We start from the raw sequence: 18,828 nt of genomic DNA, 5'->3' as shown, positions 1-18,828 counted from the left end.
GCACAGCTCCCGGCACCGAGCCTCGGGTCTCGGGCGACCAAACGGCGCCAGGAAGCGGTGCAGGGTGAGGGGGCGCGCCGGCCGGGATAGAAAAGTTGGGAGTCGCCTCTCGCTTGGCTTGGCCTTTGTCCCCTCGCGCAAAGAAAACGCTTTCCGCCTCCTCCGTGAGTGATAAATACTGTACAAAAAGTCTCAAGAAAGCCCCGAAGTCGGCCTAGACCGCACGGCGGTGTCAGCGCCCGGCGGGTCCCCAGGAGCTCCCGCAAAGGGGAGGTGGGGGCCGCGGGTCGCCCGCGCTCGTCGCCAGTGCCTTCCTCTTTACAAGAACGTGGAAACGTCTGTACAAAAGCAAGGCCGCCCGGGGCGGGCCGCACGCTCCCTCGTCGCGCGTCGTGGGCGCGGGCCGCAGAGTCCCCGCGTCCCTAAATGTGCGTCAGGGGCACCGTGCCGTTGACGCCCGCGCCCGCGCCCTGGTAGTGCTGAGGCAGCGAGTGCAGCCGGCTCTGCGCCGCGGCCGCCGCGGCCGCCGCCGGGTCTCCGCCCTCGCCGGCGGGCAAGTACATGCTGATCATCTCGCGCAGGTCCCCGGGGCACGGCGCCCGTGAGTGCGCGGGGGCGGGCGGGCTGCCGCTCGGCTCGGACTTGACGAGCGAGCCCAGCGCGCCCAGGGCGCCCGACGACGCGGCCGCCGCCGCTGCCGCCGCCGCCACGGCCGAGTTCTGGTGCGCGCCGCCCGCGGCGGCGGCGGCGGCGGCCGCGGCGCCGTAGGGGAGGCCGCCGTAGCCCGAGGGCGAGGCGCTCATGTAGCCCTGCGAGTTAGAGATGGGGCTGTACTGCAGCGCGCCCATGTCGTAGCGGTGCATGGGCTGCGGGTTGTGCGGGTGCGCGTGCGGGTGGTGCGGGTGCGGGTGCGCCGGGTGGGCGTGCGGGTGCGCGCCGCCCGCGCCCGGGTGCTGCCCGTAGGCCAGCTGTGCCTCCTGCATCATGGCCGCGGCCGCCGCCGCCGCTGCCACCGAGCCGGGGTAGGCGCCGTTGGCCCAGCCGTTGACGTGCGCGTAGCCGCCGCCCGCCGCGCCGCCCGGGCTCTCCAGGCGCTGGCCCACGGCCGCCGCGCCCACGCCCACGCCCACGCCCATGGCCACCGCCGCGCCGCCGCCGCCCGCGCCGGCCGCCAGCAGCCCGCCGGCCAGCGAGTACTTGTCCTTCTTGAGCAGCGTCTTGGTCTTGCGGCGCGGCCGGTACTTGTAATCCGGGTGCTCCTTCATGTGCAGCGCGCGCAGCCGCTTGGCCTCGTCGATGAACGGCCGCTTCTCGGCCTCGGACATGACCTTCCACTCGGCGCCCAGGCGCTTGCTGATCTCCGAGTTGTGCATCTTGGGGTTCTCCTGGGCCATCTTGCGCCGCTGCCCGCGGGACCACACCATGAAGGCGTTCATGGGCCGCTTGACCCGGTCCTGGTTGGCCTTGGCGACCCCGCCGCCGCCGCCGCCGCCACCGCCACCCCCACCGCCGCCCGCCCCGGCCGGGCCCGACAGGTTCGTGGGGGCCTGGGCGCCGCCAGGCGAGTGCAGGTCGGTCTCCATCATCATGCTGTACATCGGGGCGGCCCGCGGGTTCACCGGCACCGCGCGGGGAGGGCCGGGAGCATAGACGGCCGGGGGGCGGAGGGTGGAGAGGGGCTCAATCGAACGGAGCGGGACGCGGGGAGGGGGAGAAGTCCTACCGGAGAGGAGAGCGGGGCGCAGGTGGAAGCGAAGACAACGGAACGGGAGGCAAAAACACACGCACTCAGCGCAGGTCCGGCTCACAGGTGCAAAGTTTCTCCTGGTGCTCAAACCACTTGCCGAAGAGGGCGCTGGCCGGGGTCGTAGTCTTCGCCGCCGCCGCCGCCGCAGCCCGGTCGCCTCGGCGGAGCGGCGCAAACAGGTGCAGGCGTCGCCAAGCTGCAGCTCCACTTTTCGGGACGTGAGCCGTGCGCGGGGCCTGGCCCGGGGCTCTCCGCCGCCTCCTCGCTGGCCGCCGCCGAGCGCCGCCTTCTCGCTCCTGCTCTCGGTCCTCGGCGGCCTCCAACTCCGGGGCTACAACTTCTAGCAGCGCGCCGCGCCGCGTGCGTTGGGCATGTGCCGGTCCCAGGTGCCCGGGGGGAGCGGGGCGCGGAGGGGGGCGCGGAGGGGGGCCGCTGGGGAGGGGGGCCGGGGGCAGCGCAGGCGCGAGGAGAGGGCCAGAGAGCGGGGCCGCCGAGCCCGGGACTGGCTGCCCGCTGCCTGCCCGAGGCCGTGCGCTCGGAGCGGAGGCGCACGCGGGGCCGGCGGCGCGCGGGGCCCAGCAGCCATACGCCGGGCCCGGGCTGCCATTAAATGAGCGCGCCGCGGCCAATGGGAGCCGGCGGCGGCGGTGATTTGCATGGCGCGCTGGCGAGTGACGTGGGGAGGGAGTAGAAGCTCGGGGCGCGGGCGGCGGGGCGGGAGGAGGGGAGGAAGGAGGGGGAGCAGGGGCAGGAAGGAGGGGGAAGGAGGCCTGGGAGGGGGCACAGCCACGCTGCTTCCTGAGCGCGCGCGGCAGCGGCGGCGGCGGCGGCGGCGAACCCCGAGCTCGCCCTCCTCGCCTCTCCCGCCCGCGCGCTCCGAACGATTAAGGTTGGGTTTAAAAGCGAAGACGAAATAAGACTCGTTCGGGGCGGGGGGGGGGGGTGAGGGTGGGGGGGAATACAGCCCCGAGCCTTGTTTAGAGGAGCGCACTGGAGACCCAGCCCCGCGGCACCCCCGCCGGCCAAGTCTGCGCTTGCTGGGAGGGGGAAAGTTGGGGCCGGGGCCTGGGAGGAGAGGCGCGCCCCCGGGAGCCGGGGGTAGCTGGGGGGCGTCTGAGATCCGCAGCTCCGAAGCCCCCCACGAGTTCTCCTGCGAGACCCTCCCGGGTATACCTGCTCGGCCGCCGCGTGGGTGGAGGTTCCCCAGTGCCCTCTCTCATCCACAAGGCCCTCCCGGTCCAGGCCCCGAGAATCCCCCTAAGGAGGAGAGGGGGCGTTTTGTCAGACTTCGCTCCATCAGCCCTGAACTTTGTGTGTGTGTTTGTTGAGGGTTTCAATGAGCCTGGGGGCGTCTTCTCAATTTGGCTCCTTCCTCCTCAAAAGGAATTGCCAGGGAGCTGGGAGACAACAAGATCTATCTGGAGTCTAGTAGTGACTCCACAACAATCGAAAAAGTTGGTTGAAATCGCGGAGCCCACGCTTTTCTGGAGCGAATCTTCCAGCAGCTGTTGGCCCAAGATCTATGAAAACTGCGTGAACGCAGCGGGGCCCACTGGACACCGAACGGGAGAAGCGGGGCCTCGCGACTCAGCGACAGATGCCGCTTTCCTACATAATGCGAACGAAAGGCCTGGTTCCTGGGAGGAGTGAGGCCCTGTCTTCGGCCACAACTCCTAACCCTCACAGTGTGCTCCATCTGGGGACGCACAAGAGATTTCCAAGCCCAGTCCAGAGCCCCCACCGTGGCGCTCACGCTACCATTTCAGTCCGAACGATAAGCAAGTGGCCCAGAGCCCCCCCCCCCTTTTTTTTTTTTGCAGAGACTCCCTTGAGCCCTAGAACCCCTCGTGCCTACTCCACGCGGGCGTGTGTGCGCGCCCTGGAGAGGGAGGTGCTTAGGGGACGTGGGTGAAGCCGAGCCCAACCACAGCGGCGTGACTGACCATCTTGTAATCGGAATAACCGTGTACCGGCGACGATGACCCTAAGCGTTCTAATAAGGACGTTGAAGTGTGCTGGGCAGTGAGCACGTGACACCTTCTCCCTCCCCCTCCATTAAAAAAACCTCTGAGGTGGTGAATATCCTGACCCCATTGCTCGCCCGAGGTGCAGGCGTCCTGCTCTCTGTGATCCCAGTTACCGTGATTATTACTGTATAGCCTTTTTATTATTATTTCAAGGTTGCTACAGTATGCCATGCGACAGCAAATTGGTCTCTGCAGATTGAACTGCTTCCGCTTCAGGCCATTCAGCAGTTAATAGTGAACTCATCAAATAATACATAATTATATTAGAAAGGAAATGTCGTTTTGTATTTAGTTTTTCACTAAATATCTAGGTTATAAAGTCGGTTTTCAACTACCTTCTCATTTCATCAATCGAGTTTGTTAAATCTTTTGATTTGTTTCATGCACTACCTCCAAATATCAGTTACATTGTGAGTGAACAAAAAAAGAACAAGAATATTGTTTAAGAATGCTACAGGCCTGTTTTTCCTTTGATAATTTAGGAGGCGATGGGTGTGCAGTGAGATCCAGTGTGTTATGGAAAGTCAGCAAGACTGAAATAAAGGAAATGGTTTACAAATTATAAACTATATTATCCACTTAGCAATTGAAAGATTTCTTTTCCTCTGCTTTTCAATTTAGATTTTAAACTAAATAGCCTAAGACCCCCTGAAAATGCTTTGTGTGAGTCAGGCTTGGCACATTATTTTCCATATCAATGGGGCAATTTATTTTATAAACACCCTGCACTCCAGTCAGCATTGCAGGAATGCTTTATGCTTTTGGGAACTTGGATGGCCGACTTTGAACGGTCTGGTTTCTTTCTACCACCATCCTGAAAATTGTTTCCAAATACGATGTTACCCTTGTTTTCCGGAGCATCTAAATGGGAGGTAAATGGTTTAGCCTTGCGTGAGATCACGCTGATGCTTAGCGTTCAGGGCTCTCTCCACAAGCCCTTTTGAGTGACGAGATGCTCCCTGGGCCCGAGTGGGTGCACGCTCTGGGTGTCCACATGCACAAGCATTAAACTGGAGCCGCAGGTGTAACTTGTTGCCAAGCGATAGATGATTGGCACCAGCCGCCTGTGCCAATTAGGCAGTGGCAGGGCAGTGAGTGCCAGACCTCTCCGCGCCTTCCACCCTGGCATGGAGACTGAGGGGCGTCACATCGACTCCCGTCGGTGACAGCTTCTGGGAGCCTCAGTTCCTCACTCCTTCTGACCCCTCTCCCCAGTGACTCTTTGAAAGGAGAGGAAACCGTCCAAAAACCGGTTTGGAAAACACCTCCTCTCCCCAGTTTTGTTTCTCCCCTCTTCACCTCCACTAGGTTGGCAGGGGCCTCCTTGGGACTGAGGGATTCTTCAAGGTTGGGTGCTAGAGGATTTGAAGACAGACTACACAATTTCCAGGTAACGTCAGGGCCCAGACCCTGAGGGAAGGATTAGTTCACTGATGATTGACCGAATTGGCTTTTTTTTTGGCTTCTCAGAAACTTCATTGTATCTTTTTGCTCAAAATGCCAAAGTGAAGATCAACTTGGCAATATGGGTAGGTGAAGATACTTGCTGTTCTTTTATTTAACTTGTGGGCATGATCCTCAAAGAGAATTCAGATCTAAGCTCCGTTAGAGGAAATTATATACACACACATGCACACGTGGGTGTATGTATACGTATGTGTATATACATATGGCACACATACGCATGCGAATACACAATGCCCGCAAAGAGTATATGCATTCATAAACATCATGTGTTCACAGAGGAGATCTGTACGTGTACATGCAGGTGGGTAGACATACAGAATATATGCATATCTATGTACATGATGTGTTTGGGCAATTGCACAAGAGCCCCTGACTTGTAAATAAACTGAGTTCTGGACTTCTAACACCACCAGTGTAAACTGCTTCTGTGGAGTAACTAAGACTTTTGGCTTTGACTTTCCCCACAGCTCCGTGGTTGTGCTCAGGAGAAATCTGGGAAGCAGAGACGGTCAGAGTGGACAGAACTCCCTGTAGATCGCCCCTAGCAATCTTTAAATGAAAGCTGCGTTTCGGGCACCTAGAGGAGACTTTCTGTGCCAGCACCAGTCCACAGCTCCAAGCAAGCAGAGAGATGGACAGGTCAGGAGTTGGCAGGTGGGGACGGGAGTCAGTGAAAGGTCACCGCAGGGAAGCAGTGAGACCAAACATTCCTGTCTTCCGCGGCCTTGGCTCAGTCGGCGGGTCCCGGTGACACTCGCCCAGGAGATGCGCGCACACCGCCGGCGGCTGCGCCCCCACAGGAGTTAAGCTCCTGGGGCTTCCCAGGCCGGGGGAGAACCGAGGCCCGGCCTGGGCGCAGCCTTCTAGGCTCTGGAGTCGCCCCGAAGGACCGAGACCCGAGAGATTCCGGGGAGGCAGATCCTGAGGGAGGGAGCCACCAATTCAAGGCAGGACTCGGGGAGCGAAAAAAAGTGATCCGAGAAGAGGCTGCAAGGAGGAGGAGGAGGCGGCGGCGGCGGAGCGAGCGCGGGAGAGAGAACAGGGAAGACGGGGAGGCAGCTCGGGCCTTCGAGGTCATCTCTGCCGACAGGAGGCGCAGACCGAGGAGAGGCGTGTGCCGCTGGAGGGGGACAGCGCGGGGAGGCGGCGGCGGAGGCCGCGTTTCCCCCCTGCCGGGAGCCGCGGGAGCGCGGGCCGCGATCGCCGTCTGCTGGCCGCTGCCGCCCTCGCCGCCTCTCGGAGCTCCGGGCCTCGGGCCCCGCGCCCGCGTCCAGCTCCTGCGGCCTTGCGCCCGTCTCTGGGGCTCGGCGCGCGCCTTCGGGGCTTTTCCAGGCAGGGTGCGCGGGGGTCAACCCCAGCGTCGTAAGGGACACTGGTCTGGCCCGGGTCCCAGGGCGCTCTGGGTCCCCCCTCTGTGCCCTGACCCTGCTAACTTGGCCCGTTGTTCCCAAACAAAGCCAACGGAGGCAAAGTAGCACAAAAGTTTCTTTGTTGATTTTTTTTTTCTTTTAAAGGGGGAAAAATAGTCACAGAAAGGGGTAAAGAGGAAGGAGAAGAAAAAGAGCCGCTCGCCAGTAGGGAACTTCCAGCGGCCCCTGCCATTTGGGGATGGCAACTGAGCAGGAGACCTTTGTGGCCGCTCTGAGCTCGCAAGTCCGCGGCCCTCTCCGGGTTCGGAGGCCTGCGCCCGGCGTGTCTGCGGGACAGGGGACATGAAGGCCTTCCTCAGCCATCAGTGTGGGGATCCGCAAATCCCCCCCGAAAAGCAAACAACCCTGTGTGTGCGCGCGCGAGTGTTGTTTCGTGCCTCCTAGCTCTCTGGGTGAAAGCATTTGGAGAATCTCTGGGAGCTTTCGAGTAGGGGCTCACCCTGTGAGCAGTACTCACACATATAATTCAAATTTCACAGCTGACCTGCTCTGAAAACCTCAATCAGCTTCTAATTGAAGGGAAAACAAAATATTGCTTCCCTACAGCAGAGCTAACGATTTAATCATTATATCAGACATTATAGCTTTTAATTAGGCTAATGCTGATACTGTATGGAAAGAGATAATTCAACACAGTTCTTGATGAATTCTGTAATTGGGTTAACGGCAGAGCAGTTGGGGGAGAGGCGTCAATATTCAAGCTGCGTCCGTGGCCACCAGGTTTATGAATGAAAGACACAAGACAAGGGGAGGGAAGCGCTGGGACCCGAGGGGGGCCCCGCGCCCTCGGCCCGGCGGAGCTGCGGGCGCTCGGGAGGGGGGGGGGCGGCGGGCCGGGCGCGGGGCTGGGCGGCCGCGGGGTGCCAGGCCGTCCGGGCCTCGCCGCCAGCTCGGGTTCCTCCTGCCTCTCAGCCCGCCCGGCCCTTCGGTGGGAAACTTTCCCCCCACAATCGCGGCGGGCCGCCTGCCCCGCACACCTGGACTCTGGGGTCTCCTCCAGGGCGCCCACCGGGCCCAAGCCAGTTGGGCGGGGAGCTGGGCCGGGCGCGGCTTTGGGGCGCAGTTCTACTGGGCGGCCTTTAGGGACCCGAGCTCTGCCCGGGCTCCCCCCACCCCCCCCCTCCCTCGCTGGGCCCGGGGCGCCAGCCAGGAGGTCCCAGCATCCCCGGCCAAGGTACGTGGTGGGCGCGCGCGACGCCCGGTGGGCGCGGAAGGGTGGTATTCTCGCGTCCATACCGATTAACAACTTGGCGGGAAAGCGAGTCGAGCGGGAACCCCGGCCAGTGCCCGGAGGCCCGGCTGGTTGGCCTCGGCCAAGCCGCCGCCTGACGCTGGGGCCGCAGGCGGACCTTGGGAGTAAAGCGCTGGGACCCGCGTCCCTGCCTCCGCCTGTCCCCGCAAGTCCTTCGAGGAAGCCGGGAAGGAAGAGGCCGCCAGCCGCGCCTGCCGGGAGCGCGCTGGGCAGGGGTGCAGCCGTGCTCCTCCCCTCCCCTCCCCCCCTCCGCCCGCCGCGGGCGCCCGTCCTGCAGGGAGCGCGGAGGCCGGGCTGCAAAGAGCCGCCCGCGTTTCCAGGACCCGCAAAAGTCGCTGCTCAAGTCGGCGGATCCGCAGAGCTGACCTGTCGGTGCCGGAGCCTTGGGTTTTAAGGAGAAAACGCCGGCGCCTCTAAATTTCGCTGGGGCTTCTCCGGAGGCCGCCTGAGCCGCGTTCTCTGCTGTTTCAATCCAAATGGTTTCACAGTGCGATTTTTGTATACTTTTTATACATCCGCAACCTCCCCCCACCGCCGCCCGCAGATTTTGTCTTCCTTCTTGGCTTAACTACCTGTGCGCAATGGTCTCCTTCGAGAAAACATACTGCATTGTGATTCTTCCTTGTCTTATTTTGTCAGTAATTACCACCAAATTAAATGGGTCACTGGTAAAGTTTCATTTACACAACCCCCCCATAATTAACAGTTTGAATACACCTTTTTACATTGTACAAAAGTTGTAATTTTCTAACGCGTAGTTTTTTATTGATAAAGAATGCTCGTGTGCCGCGCGTAATAAGAATACAGAGCACCTGGTGTGACAGTGGGTGTGTCTGGGTCCTCTGTAAGCAAGTGCAAAGACTCATCAAAGATCAAACTTTCCGGAACGCGGGGAGCTTCCTCACCATTCAAATTAAAATCTGTAGAACGTAAAGGTCTGAGAATACAGGACTTCTGACGGAGCTAACTTCCAAAGCCAAAATCCTTGGGAGACACAACCAGCCTCTGCAGGTAAACGCAGGCACCCAGCAGGCCGCGGGGCGATAGTTTCTGAAGCGCTCAGAGCGGGTCTTTCAAGGCCCTGATGCGTCCCCGCTGAGTCCAGGCCAGTCCAGGTGAGCCTGGTTACCAGGGGTGTTTGCAGGGGAGAGGCGCAGTGAGCAGGAACACAGCCCTGTCTCACACTCTCTCATTAGCCCCACATAGAAAAGGCATCACTCACAAGAGGAGACAAGTCATGAGGAATTTCTATATGAAAAGAAATAAAGTGAAATCAGAGATGCTTTTTTCTTACAGGCCATGCCTGTTATTGCAAATTAGATTAGCCACACGGGCTTCAATACCAACGTGACACGGGGTTCACGGGAGCGAAAGGGCCATCCTCTCCAATCTCTCCTTCCATCGGCGCGTCTCACATAAATTACATCTTGTCCTTTAATACACTTTTCAACGAGATTAAAACATCACTTTGACACAATTTCAAGCCTTTCAGTGGGGCGTGTTGCTTACTCCAGAAATTGCAATCACAAAGGGAGGCCCTCTGAGGTCCTGGAGCAGCGGGGTTGGGCCCAGAAGCCAGCGCCCTTGCCCTGTGCGCTCCCAGGAAGGAGGTCCCGTGGGCTCACTGTGATGCTCTCTCACCTGGGGGGTGGGGGGCAGACACCGGCTGACCACTGAGGGGAAGTCAGATTTCCCTCCGCTTCCCGTGAAGGTCGAGGACCCACCTGGGGGGGGGAGTGCTTTCTGAGGATCACATTGCAGTGTTCCTTCCTCCTTATTTGGGGCGCAGGCCTTGCACACACAGGAGGGGCCGGGCAGGACCCGCAGCCCACCCTCAAGCATCCCCCGGATGCCCCTTCCCCACAGGCGGGGGCACCATGAAAATGAGGCAGGAGGTTTGGCAGATCAGGAAGAGAACTGCTTCACACAGCCTTTGAACCCTAAATCTCGGGGGCAGTGTGGAAAAAGTGGGTGAACATAGTTTCCTGCAAAACTGGTTAACGGAGGGTTCCAGCTCTCCAACCGGCTGCTGGTGCTGTGTCTCCCCTTGGGGACTGGCTGCTCCAGGGCTGGCACCCAGCGCTCTGGGGAGGGGCCCCCAAAGGACGGAGGGCCCCAGCAGGCCACAGGGAAGGGGTGTTCCGGTTACAGAGCAGGGACCCTGTGCTTTCTACATATTTTGGCTGAAATTGTGTTCAGCCCTCAGAGCTCACAGCCACATCTGCGACTGAAGAGGCCAGTTACCACCGGCCTTTCCAGGTAGACGCGATCTCGGCCAGTGAGCAGGTCGCCTGCACCCTGAGCACAGCCCCACCACCTCTTCCTACTGGCGGCAGGGGAATGGGTCCGTTCAGTGTCGCTGCCCACGCTTCCCCCCAGGGTCCTTGGCAGAGGCCGCTTCCTTCTATCCCAACTGCCCTTCACTCCCCCCCCCCCCACTACGCTCGCAGCAGCAGCTGACTCCCACTCCTGGCTCAACCTTTCGCTCCAACCTCTCCAGGAATAAAAAGGACCAGAACTCGAGGCCACCTGGACGTTTTCTGTCGTTTTTGGGCTTTCTGTGTTGATCCATGCTGGGACAAGCTACCCGGCCTGCCTCGCGCTCCGGGAGAGACGCTCTCCGGGGAGACCTAGAGAGGAGGTGGGGTGGGGGCGGAATTCCTTTCCGCGTGGATCCTGGCCTTAACCTTTGGTCTTCGCCACCCTTGGGTGTGTCCGGGACACTGGCCGCGCGGGACGTTTCAGGCACCACAGGCCCGTTAGGCCCAAGCAGGGGGAGGGGCCTGGGGTAACGAGATCCTGGTTCTGGGGTAGAACAGAGCAGGACCCTTCCCTCCCCAACTCCAGCCTAAGGGAAAGCCCCGACCCGCCGCCTGGGCAGCACTACTGGGGTGGCCAGGGCTTTGGGGGTGCCCTGAGCCCATCGAGGTGCCGAGAGCGTAGTCCGTCCCGCTCCCCCACCCTTCACAAAGGGGCTTCCAGGACACCGGCCCCTCCGCGCTCCCGGAAACCAATGCGGTAAAGCGGGCTGTTAATGGGTTAATTGACTGGCGGCCGCTATCGTGTTCGAACACCTGTTTCCTGCAGGCCGAGTCGGCCAGCCTCGTTCAGTCCCCGGTCGATGGCTGCCAGGCCGGCCCCGCCCCGTCTGTCCACTCCAGCACCGGCCGCAGCCGAGAATCCATGTGACCCTTGAAACTTCTCGACCTTTCCTCTCCGCGGGCGGCTCAAACCTGGGAAATCAGGGCGGAAGCGGGCGGCGGCCCCGCGCCGGTGGGGAGGCTGCGGGCTGTGCGCTCGGAGGACCGAGGCGGGTACCAGGGATGCCGAGCGGGCGCGATTTCGCAGGAGGAGGGAGGAGGCACCGAGGGGGACTGGGCGCCCGCGCCGGGGTCACCCCCGCCGCTCAGCGGGCGGGGCTTTGGGGGCACCCCGGACCCCATCTCGGGGTGCCCTCCCCTAGCCTGCGGGACCAGGACGACCGCCACGCTCGCGGGGGGTTCCGGGCCGGGCACCCGGTGGGTCCAGAGGCGTTTGCGGCTTGTCAAGGGCTCACTGCTCATTGGTGTGTGTGTGTGTGTGTGTGTGTGTGTGTGTGTGTGTGTGTGTGTGTATTAACAGTCAAGACCGTCGGTCAGTCAAAGTTAAATTGATTCTTTGCCCAAAACACCTCTCACTAAATGGCACACGCTCTACGTGTTCATTTTTAAAACATAATCTCCACCGGCGGATTTCGTTCCCGGCGCCGCCGGGTGCGCACAGCCAAGAGCCGGAGCCAGCGCCGCCAAGGGCAAGGGCGCGGAGCCGGGAGAAGGGGGCCGCCGCCGCCGCCGCCGCCACCAGCCCTCCCGCAAACCGCTGCCCCGACCGTCCTCCGCCCTGCCAAAACAGGGCGACCCGGAGAGGAACAAGTGTCGGTCCACTGGGCGGCGGCCAATCCCAAAAGCCGAGAAGGAGGGAGGAGTGACCGTACAGACTAGAAAATGACAAATGCCCCCCCCCCCCCCCCCCCCCCCCCGCCAGGCTCGAGAATAGCCCTAGGCGGTCACCAGGGCTACGCACCTGTTCTTTACCGGGGACAGCCGCGGGGACACAGTGCGCGCCTTTTGGGGAAGTCACCGTGGAGACACCGCGCCCCTCGCCGCGCCTTTCACGCCCCCTCCCCAGCTTCGCGCGGCCCGCGGCCCCGCGCAAGTTCAGGCACTTACAGTGAGTTCCTCCTCCGGCGCCGGCGGGTCCCCGGCGCTCCGCCCGCCGCACCTGCCGGCCCCGCGCCTCGGGTCCCGCTGGCCCGCCCGCTCCGCGCGCCGGGCGCCTCCGCCCGGGGACCCCCGCCGGCCGGCTCCCGGCGGCGCCCGCACCGCAGACGCGGCGCCACGCGCACGCACACTCACACGCGCACACACGCTCCCCCGCTCGCACACTCGCTGCACACGCACCCGCGGCTCGCCCGCCTCGCGCACACCCTCCCAGACACACGCGCTGCGGGCGAGAGAGACAAGAAAATGAAATTTATTATTGATAGGGAAGACTTTAAAGACAATTTCAAGTTATTGTTTTTCTCTGGAAAAAGGGGGATCCCTGCACATAATGAAACGCCTTTTGTGTGGCGCCGAACAATACCAAACAAGTATTCTAATAAATAGCCACTTTTTTGTTCCTACTCGACAGTGAATAGAATCGAGCAGTTGGTTCGCGAGCAGCTGCGACGCCGTTTTGAGCGGGAGGTGGAGCCGCGCGCCCCCCGCGCCCCTGCGCCGCGCCCCCCGTCTCCCCCCACCCCCACCCGGGCCGCCCGCGCGCCCCTCGCCCTGGGCCCCATCCCCCGGCGCCGCTCCCCACCAGGCCCCGCCTGGGCTCAGATTCCCGCTCAGCAAAACCGCAGGGGCCAGAGCGCGCTCCTCCCTGTACCTCCGCCCAGGCTGCCCGCGAGCCTCTGCCCCCTCCCCATAAAATAGATGTCATTCCCGTATCACACACGCTTCCGATTTTCGCCTCCAGCTGCTCTCCTGTCTCTGAGGGGGAGGATGTCCGCCCCCACCCGCGGTCCCGAGTCCCCTCGGCCGTGTCCCAGGGCCATCGGCGCCGCCCCCTGCTCCCATCCCGCCATGTCCCCGCTCTAGGCTCGCCCCTCTCCGCGATGGAGTTTCAGCTTTGTTCTTCCGCCCAGGGGACACCTTGGCCTTGTTTTCCGTCCCCCACCTCCTCCTCTGCTACTCGCTTTTAAGCAACCCCCCCCCCCCCCCCAGCTGCTGAACGGAAGGCAGTGACTAAGGATTAGTGTTGTGGACACAAAACTCTCCAGGTAAAAAGTGTCCACGGTCAGGTGGCCTGGCATTTCGGCTCCACGGCTGGTGGGGAGCCCTCTGAGGGGCAGAGTCCCTGGCCGCCCCTTTGGAGGACCAAGCCACCCGCGGCGAAGGTTCCTGGGCTGGAGCCACATCTCGGCCCCACCCCCACCCCTACCCCCACCCCCACTTGGGCCTCTCTTCCCTGTTCTTCTCTTCTGTTATCTCTGTCTCTGTGTGTGTGTCTGTCTGTCTGTCTCCCCCCTACCGCCTTCCTTTTCTCTCTCTTCTGTTCTTTCTCAACTGTGTAAAGATGTCAGCACTCGGGACTTAGAACTAGCACCCTCTGATACTCTCTGGAAATGGATCAAGAGCTGTCTTTCTGAAAATGATGACCCCAAGGACACATGAGCCCCTCCCACCAGAGGGAAAGCCATTTACCATTTTTTTTTTTTTTTTTGAATAAAGAAGTAGCAGTAGGGCTCACGGGAACGTCTTCGGTGCTTGTCAGCCCCTTGGCGCTCCAAGGCGAGGGTGTGTGCATTTATCTATACATCTTGGACAAGTGCGTGATAATTTTTTTTTTTTTCACTGCTTGCAGCTGCAGTTTTCAGGAGATCCTTGTCTGGCTCCAATTTCGGAGACAAAAAACCCACATGACTTTTACTCAATGGACTTTAATCTAGAGAAACACTATGTCAGTTGCAAATTATTTCTGAACCGGACTCGGCTCCCAAGAAGTTCAGGGAGAGGAGGTAGTGTTCTGGAAATGGGGGGACAGCTCGGACGCTAGCCGGGACCCTTCCTAGCGGTTCGCTTTCCCCGAAAGGCACGCGGGTGTAACTGTTACATGCAAAATAAAGCAGGTAGGTTGCTTGACTTGGCAGTTGTTATTATTATTATTATTATTATTATTATTATTATTATTATTATTTGAAATCTGCTTTTGAGAGACCGCGTTCCCTTGGAGTTTAAGGCAATTTAGTTATGTCACCTGAAATATCGGTGACAACAGGAAGAGAGTGTGGTGCTTGACATTTTTTTAAAACCGGTTTTGCGCAGGAATCTCGTGGTGGGGGGGGGGGCACGAAGGCGCTGGGGTTGGACCTATTCCAGCAGACACCCTGAGAGCGCTTTCCTTCTGTATGGAGAATGGAAACATTTTGGAATCCAGATTTAAAACTTTGACTTACATTTTACACGTTAAATCACTGAAAGATTGGGTACAACACTGCAAATATTTGAGTGGTTTTGTAAGCGGCGCAGCCGCCAGTCAGCCGGCTTTGACAGGCTGCCATGATCTGTCACTTAATAGTGGGTGTTGGGCTAAGTGCAAAACACTGTGGCAAACAGATGTCAAACCCGCATCTCACATCAGTGGGGGCTGTGGAGCCTTAACCTCCTTCCCGGTCGGGCTCCGAGGGGCCCCTGCGTACGCGGGCGCGCATCCTCGGGGCGCGCTTCTCCGGGAAGCAAGTCGCGGCCTCGGGACTCGGCAAGGAAGCCCCGCGGGCCGAAGGCGCTGCGCGGCCGGGGAAGGACTGCGGCGAGGGGCCCGCCCCCGCCCTACCCCCCACCCTTCGCCCCCGGCCCGCCCGCCTCAGCCCTGCACACGCCTGCGGCGGGCCCCGGCGACCTTGAGCGCAGCCCCGCGCTGCCCTCGGGCCCGCGCCGCGCCCCGGCCTCTGCCCGGCGACCTGGGCCCCGCTGCCAGCCTTTCCCGCGGCCCCGGCCAGTGAGGCCGACCAGCCACCGTGGCGGGGCTGGCGGGCACAACCCAGGGCAGCCAGGTGTCGGCGGCCACGCGGGGCCGCAGCGAGGCCCAGAGCCACAACCAGAGCGCGGGGGGCAGCGGCCGCTCCCCCTGCCCGCTGGCCCGAGCTGGGGCATGCGGGTCGGATCCCCTCGTTCTCCCTGCAGGTGCCGAGGGCGGGGGCGGAGGGTGCGCGGCGCCCTCGCTGCCGCGAGGGGAGGGCGGAGGCGCAAAAGAACATCTTCTTTGTTCAGGCGCCCCCGGGCGGGCCTGGGACTCCCCCTCCTCTCCCCAGCGGGCTCTCCTCCCCAAGGCCTGCAGGGCCCCGAGCTCTTGGAGAACCTCGCCTCCCTTTCCTTCCCTGCAGCTCCCGCGGACCCTTTGTATGTCTGGTCCCCGCGCACCATTAACACTGGGGCGTGGTTGCGGGGCGCTGGGTCCTGCACGTTCGGTTCTCCTGGCAAATCCGTGCATTGGCTGATTTTTCCGCAGGAAGGGCGGTCGCGTTTACTCACGCACAGACGTGTGTCTCCCCACATTTCCCCAAATGTCCCGAGTTGTCACCTGCTGGCGATGCCCAACTTGCCCACGGAATGCACATGTTTACAAGACTACGTCCTAATTTATCAAGTAAGGGCCGTGGGACAACAGACTTCTTGTTAGATTTTTAGAAAAGGGACGGCCTCTGGTTTGCTGCCCCCCCCCCCCCCACACTTCTCCTTCCCTTTGCCAGAACCATCCTCCCAAGTCTTCCGCTAGAACTTATTCTTGAGGCTGGAAGGTCAAAACGGAAGATTCTGCTTATACCACAAGATGTGATAAAAGGCACATGTATCAGTGTGAAGATTAAAAAAAAATTCTCAGGGTTTTCCCTTGGAGAAAGAAAGCTGCTCCACTCTGTTTTGCAAATTCCCTCATGGCAGGCCTTTAAAAATGACCAAGAGTCTTTAGGCTACTATCTATAATAAACAGAGGTCAAAACGCTAGTTTTAATCTGCTTTACCATACCGTCAGCCTGAGTGAGACTCATTCTCATTTTCCACAAACGCACACGCTAAACACGCTGGAAACAAGGCCCCTCCTTGTGTCTCATCGTCTCCTTGATGGAATGGAATCAAAACATAATTTAATGCTCCCCCAACTCTTTTAAATGTAAGAACAAATATTCCACTGGAAGTTTGAAGAGAACCGAAGCTTCTCTGGTGTGCACTTAGTCTGATTATATTGTAATGGAAAACCAGATGTGCTAACTTTGTGAGAGTTTTCACAGGCCTCTAGGACTAATTAATTCTAAATGCATAAAAATAAAGATGTGAAGATTTCCCTCTCTGACCACAGCCCGCTATTTTCACATGTGAAAGTATCCAGACTAGTGGGAACGCAGCTCTACTTCACATTCAAATCACCTGCTGCCTTCTAGAACATTCCAGTGTCCTATCCCAGATCAACTGACTCAATCTCCTGAAAGACTTAGCAGCATTTTCAAAAAAGGCCCGAAGTGATTCTGATTATAATTCAGAGTTGAGAGTCCCTGCCTGAAACTAATATTTCTAAGAAATTACTTAAAAATCCTCCAAGAGGGGCGCGCCTGGGGGGCTCAGTTGGTTAAGTGTCTGACTCTTGATCTTGGCTCAGGTCATGACCTCACGGCTGTTGGGTGAGCTTTGCATCAGCACTGAGCCTGCTTGGGATTCTGTCCCTCCTCCTCTCTCTGTCCCTCCCCAGCTTGTGTGTGTGCGTGTTCTCTCTCTATATATATAAATGAATAAACTTAAAAAAATCCTCCAAGAAATCACGTCGTCTTATAATTATAATAAATGGTTTTCCAATGTTAAGGAAGTATTATAACGTAAAAGCGCTTACTACAGCCTCCGTGGGCAACGTCGTGGACTATGCTGACGTGTACTCTGGATGTATCCGTGTTCCCATGTATATATGGTGAACCACGACCGGGCATCCTCCAATTGTCCCACAGAATCCTCGCTGGTCTTCTGAAGTGAACGGGGGTGCTGGGGGTTGTCAAACAGGACCAGTGTCACCTTGGGCAGGCAGAGCTGCCTCAGCACGTGTGATGTCTGACTTGGAGTTAGAAGGTAGGACTGGGCAAGAGGCAGGTCCTCACTGGACAGACTTACTAAGGTGTAAAAGGCGTAAAGGGGAGGGGAGGGCAAGTCACACGTGCTGAACATAACAGCCATGTGTGGTTGAGGGGCCACACGATCCCAGTGTTAGGTGTGCTGCAGCCGTGCCTACCAGAGAAAGACCACTGGAAGAGCCCTGAGGAGGGGCTTGGAGGGGGGAGGAGAGGCGAGCAGAGGCTGGAGAGGGCAGGCTTCTTTCGAAGGAAGCTTCCAGGAGGTGGGGCCGTGTCTACAGTCATAGTCATAGTTAGTGGGCTCTCCACATTATTCGAATCCACCCCCCCACGAATTATTTAAGTTCTCTCTACTCACTCTTTGTTAAAGATGATAATGTCTCCTGGTGATATGTTTCTATGCCCTTTATCCAAGGATTTAAACTGAACCAAGTCGTGAGCAGTAAAATAATGAATTTTGCTGATTTCCCAAGTTTCCATATTCACATTTACCTGGACATAAGTCTCTCCCGTCCCATTCTTTCCCGGCAGGCAACCCTCGCAGCAAAACGGGTGCCCTTAGAACTGAGTCCACAAGTTCTCGACCAGGAAGAGAACTGGGATCTCCAAATGGTCTCCGAATCAGAGCTGGAAAGGGCCAGTAGTTCATTTTATTCCAGGCTTCATGTAGACTCGCACCTGTAATCATTGGAGGACCTCACCAAAGGGTTAAATATGGTCCGTGGAGAAGAACTTGAATGACTAGTTGTCCGTAAAAGGAGGAGGAGTGTGATGTACTCACACGCATAAATGAATACGGAGCTTCCTCTCTGTAGATACCTCTCTATATGAATACATGTTTGAATAAAGGATCTTCTCAGCCATTGATTAATTCTAACGGAAACAGATGATCTTCGAAAAGCTAAAATCACTTAGTAAAGTTGCTAATATTTACGGCCTCGTCTGCTTCACAGTTGATGTGCACTCTAGTCTAGACAAGTCTTTCCAGCCTGTGGATGGCACTGAGGGCGGCAGGCGCCCGGGAGAGCGGTGTGCGCACTGTCAGCGTGGAGGTGTTTGTTCACAAGTGAGGTGGTCCTGGCATTAGTTAGTGCAAGGCCACCTGCACTGCAGCCTGGCTTTGTTCTGCTGTCCTGTGCCGTGCGACCTTGAGCAAGGGACTCCCCTTCTCCCAATCTGTGCCCTCGCCTGTAGAGTAGAGAGATTCACTCCTGGCTTGTAGGATTATCGAACAACTGAATGATGTGGTCACTGTAAAAGCACCCGAGACCTGGCGCTCAAAAAATCACCGTGTCATTCATTCATTCCAAGCCCTCTTGTGTGGTCTTCCTGCGGACACGCTCATGTGGGTTTCCCCGGCAAAGGGGAGCCGTGGGTGGATGGAGGGATGTCAGGCCAAGCCATGCCTCATTCTCCAGGGAGAAAGCCGCCAGCCTGACCAGGGGCTGCCCTGGCCAGAGGCATCTGTTTGCAGGAACCCGGGACTCTATCTACCTTGACACTTCAGTGTTTTCATCTGAAAACCTAGGATGAATTCTCCTTTCTCAGAATGTTTTTCAGACCTGCAGTCTGTAATAGCCATTTGGCACTCTGTCACCTGCTGTCTTGTAATCAAATTGGCTCTTTTGGGAAACTGTTACCAAATCTTAAGTTTTGTGTTACCTCCACTGATAAAAGGCTGATATGGACTTGACCAAAAGCTCAGTTGAAATACTCAGGGTGCAACCCTTATTCCATAAATTACAGCCTTTGGATCCTATTCCTTCTTT

At 58.9% G+C, this 18,828-nt stretch overlaps 1 protein-coding gene across 1 annotated transcript; it reads right to left on the bottom strand.

Annotated features, from left to right (window-relative positions):
- Nucleotides 1–422: 422 nt before the first annotated feature.
- On the bottom strand, nucleotides 423–1,598 carry SOX1 (SRY-box transcription factor 1). The gene has a single exon (XM_042904816.1). It carries the CDS (start codon nucleotides 1,596–1,598, stop codon nucleotides 423–425), a length of 1,176 nt encoding a protein of 391 aa, XP_042760750.1.
- Nucleotides 1,599–18,828: the final 17,230 nt, after the last annotated feature.

The sequence above is a fragment of the Panthera leo genome, chromosome A1 (assembly GCF_018350215.1).
Source record: "Panthera leo isolate Ple1 chromosome A1, P.leo_Ple1_pat1.1, whole genome shotgun sequence".
In the NCBI taxonomy this organism is placed as follows: domain Eukaryota; kingdom Metazoa; phylum Chordata; class Mammalia; order Carnivora; family Felidae; genus Panthera; species Panthera leo.
The sequence above is the reverse complement of the archived record's forward strand: the minus strand, read 5'-3'. Positions and strand labels throughout refer to the sequence as shown.

Excerpts from the sequence above, each read along its gene's own strand:
- SOX1 (XM_042904816.1), bottom strand. The coding sequence starts at position 1,598 with ATGTACAGCATGATGATGGAGACCGACCTGCACTCGCCTGGCGGCGCC.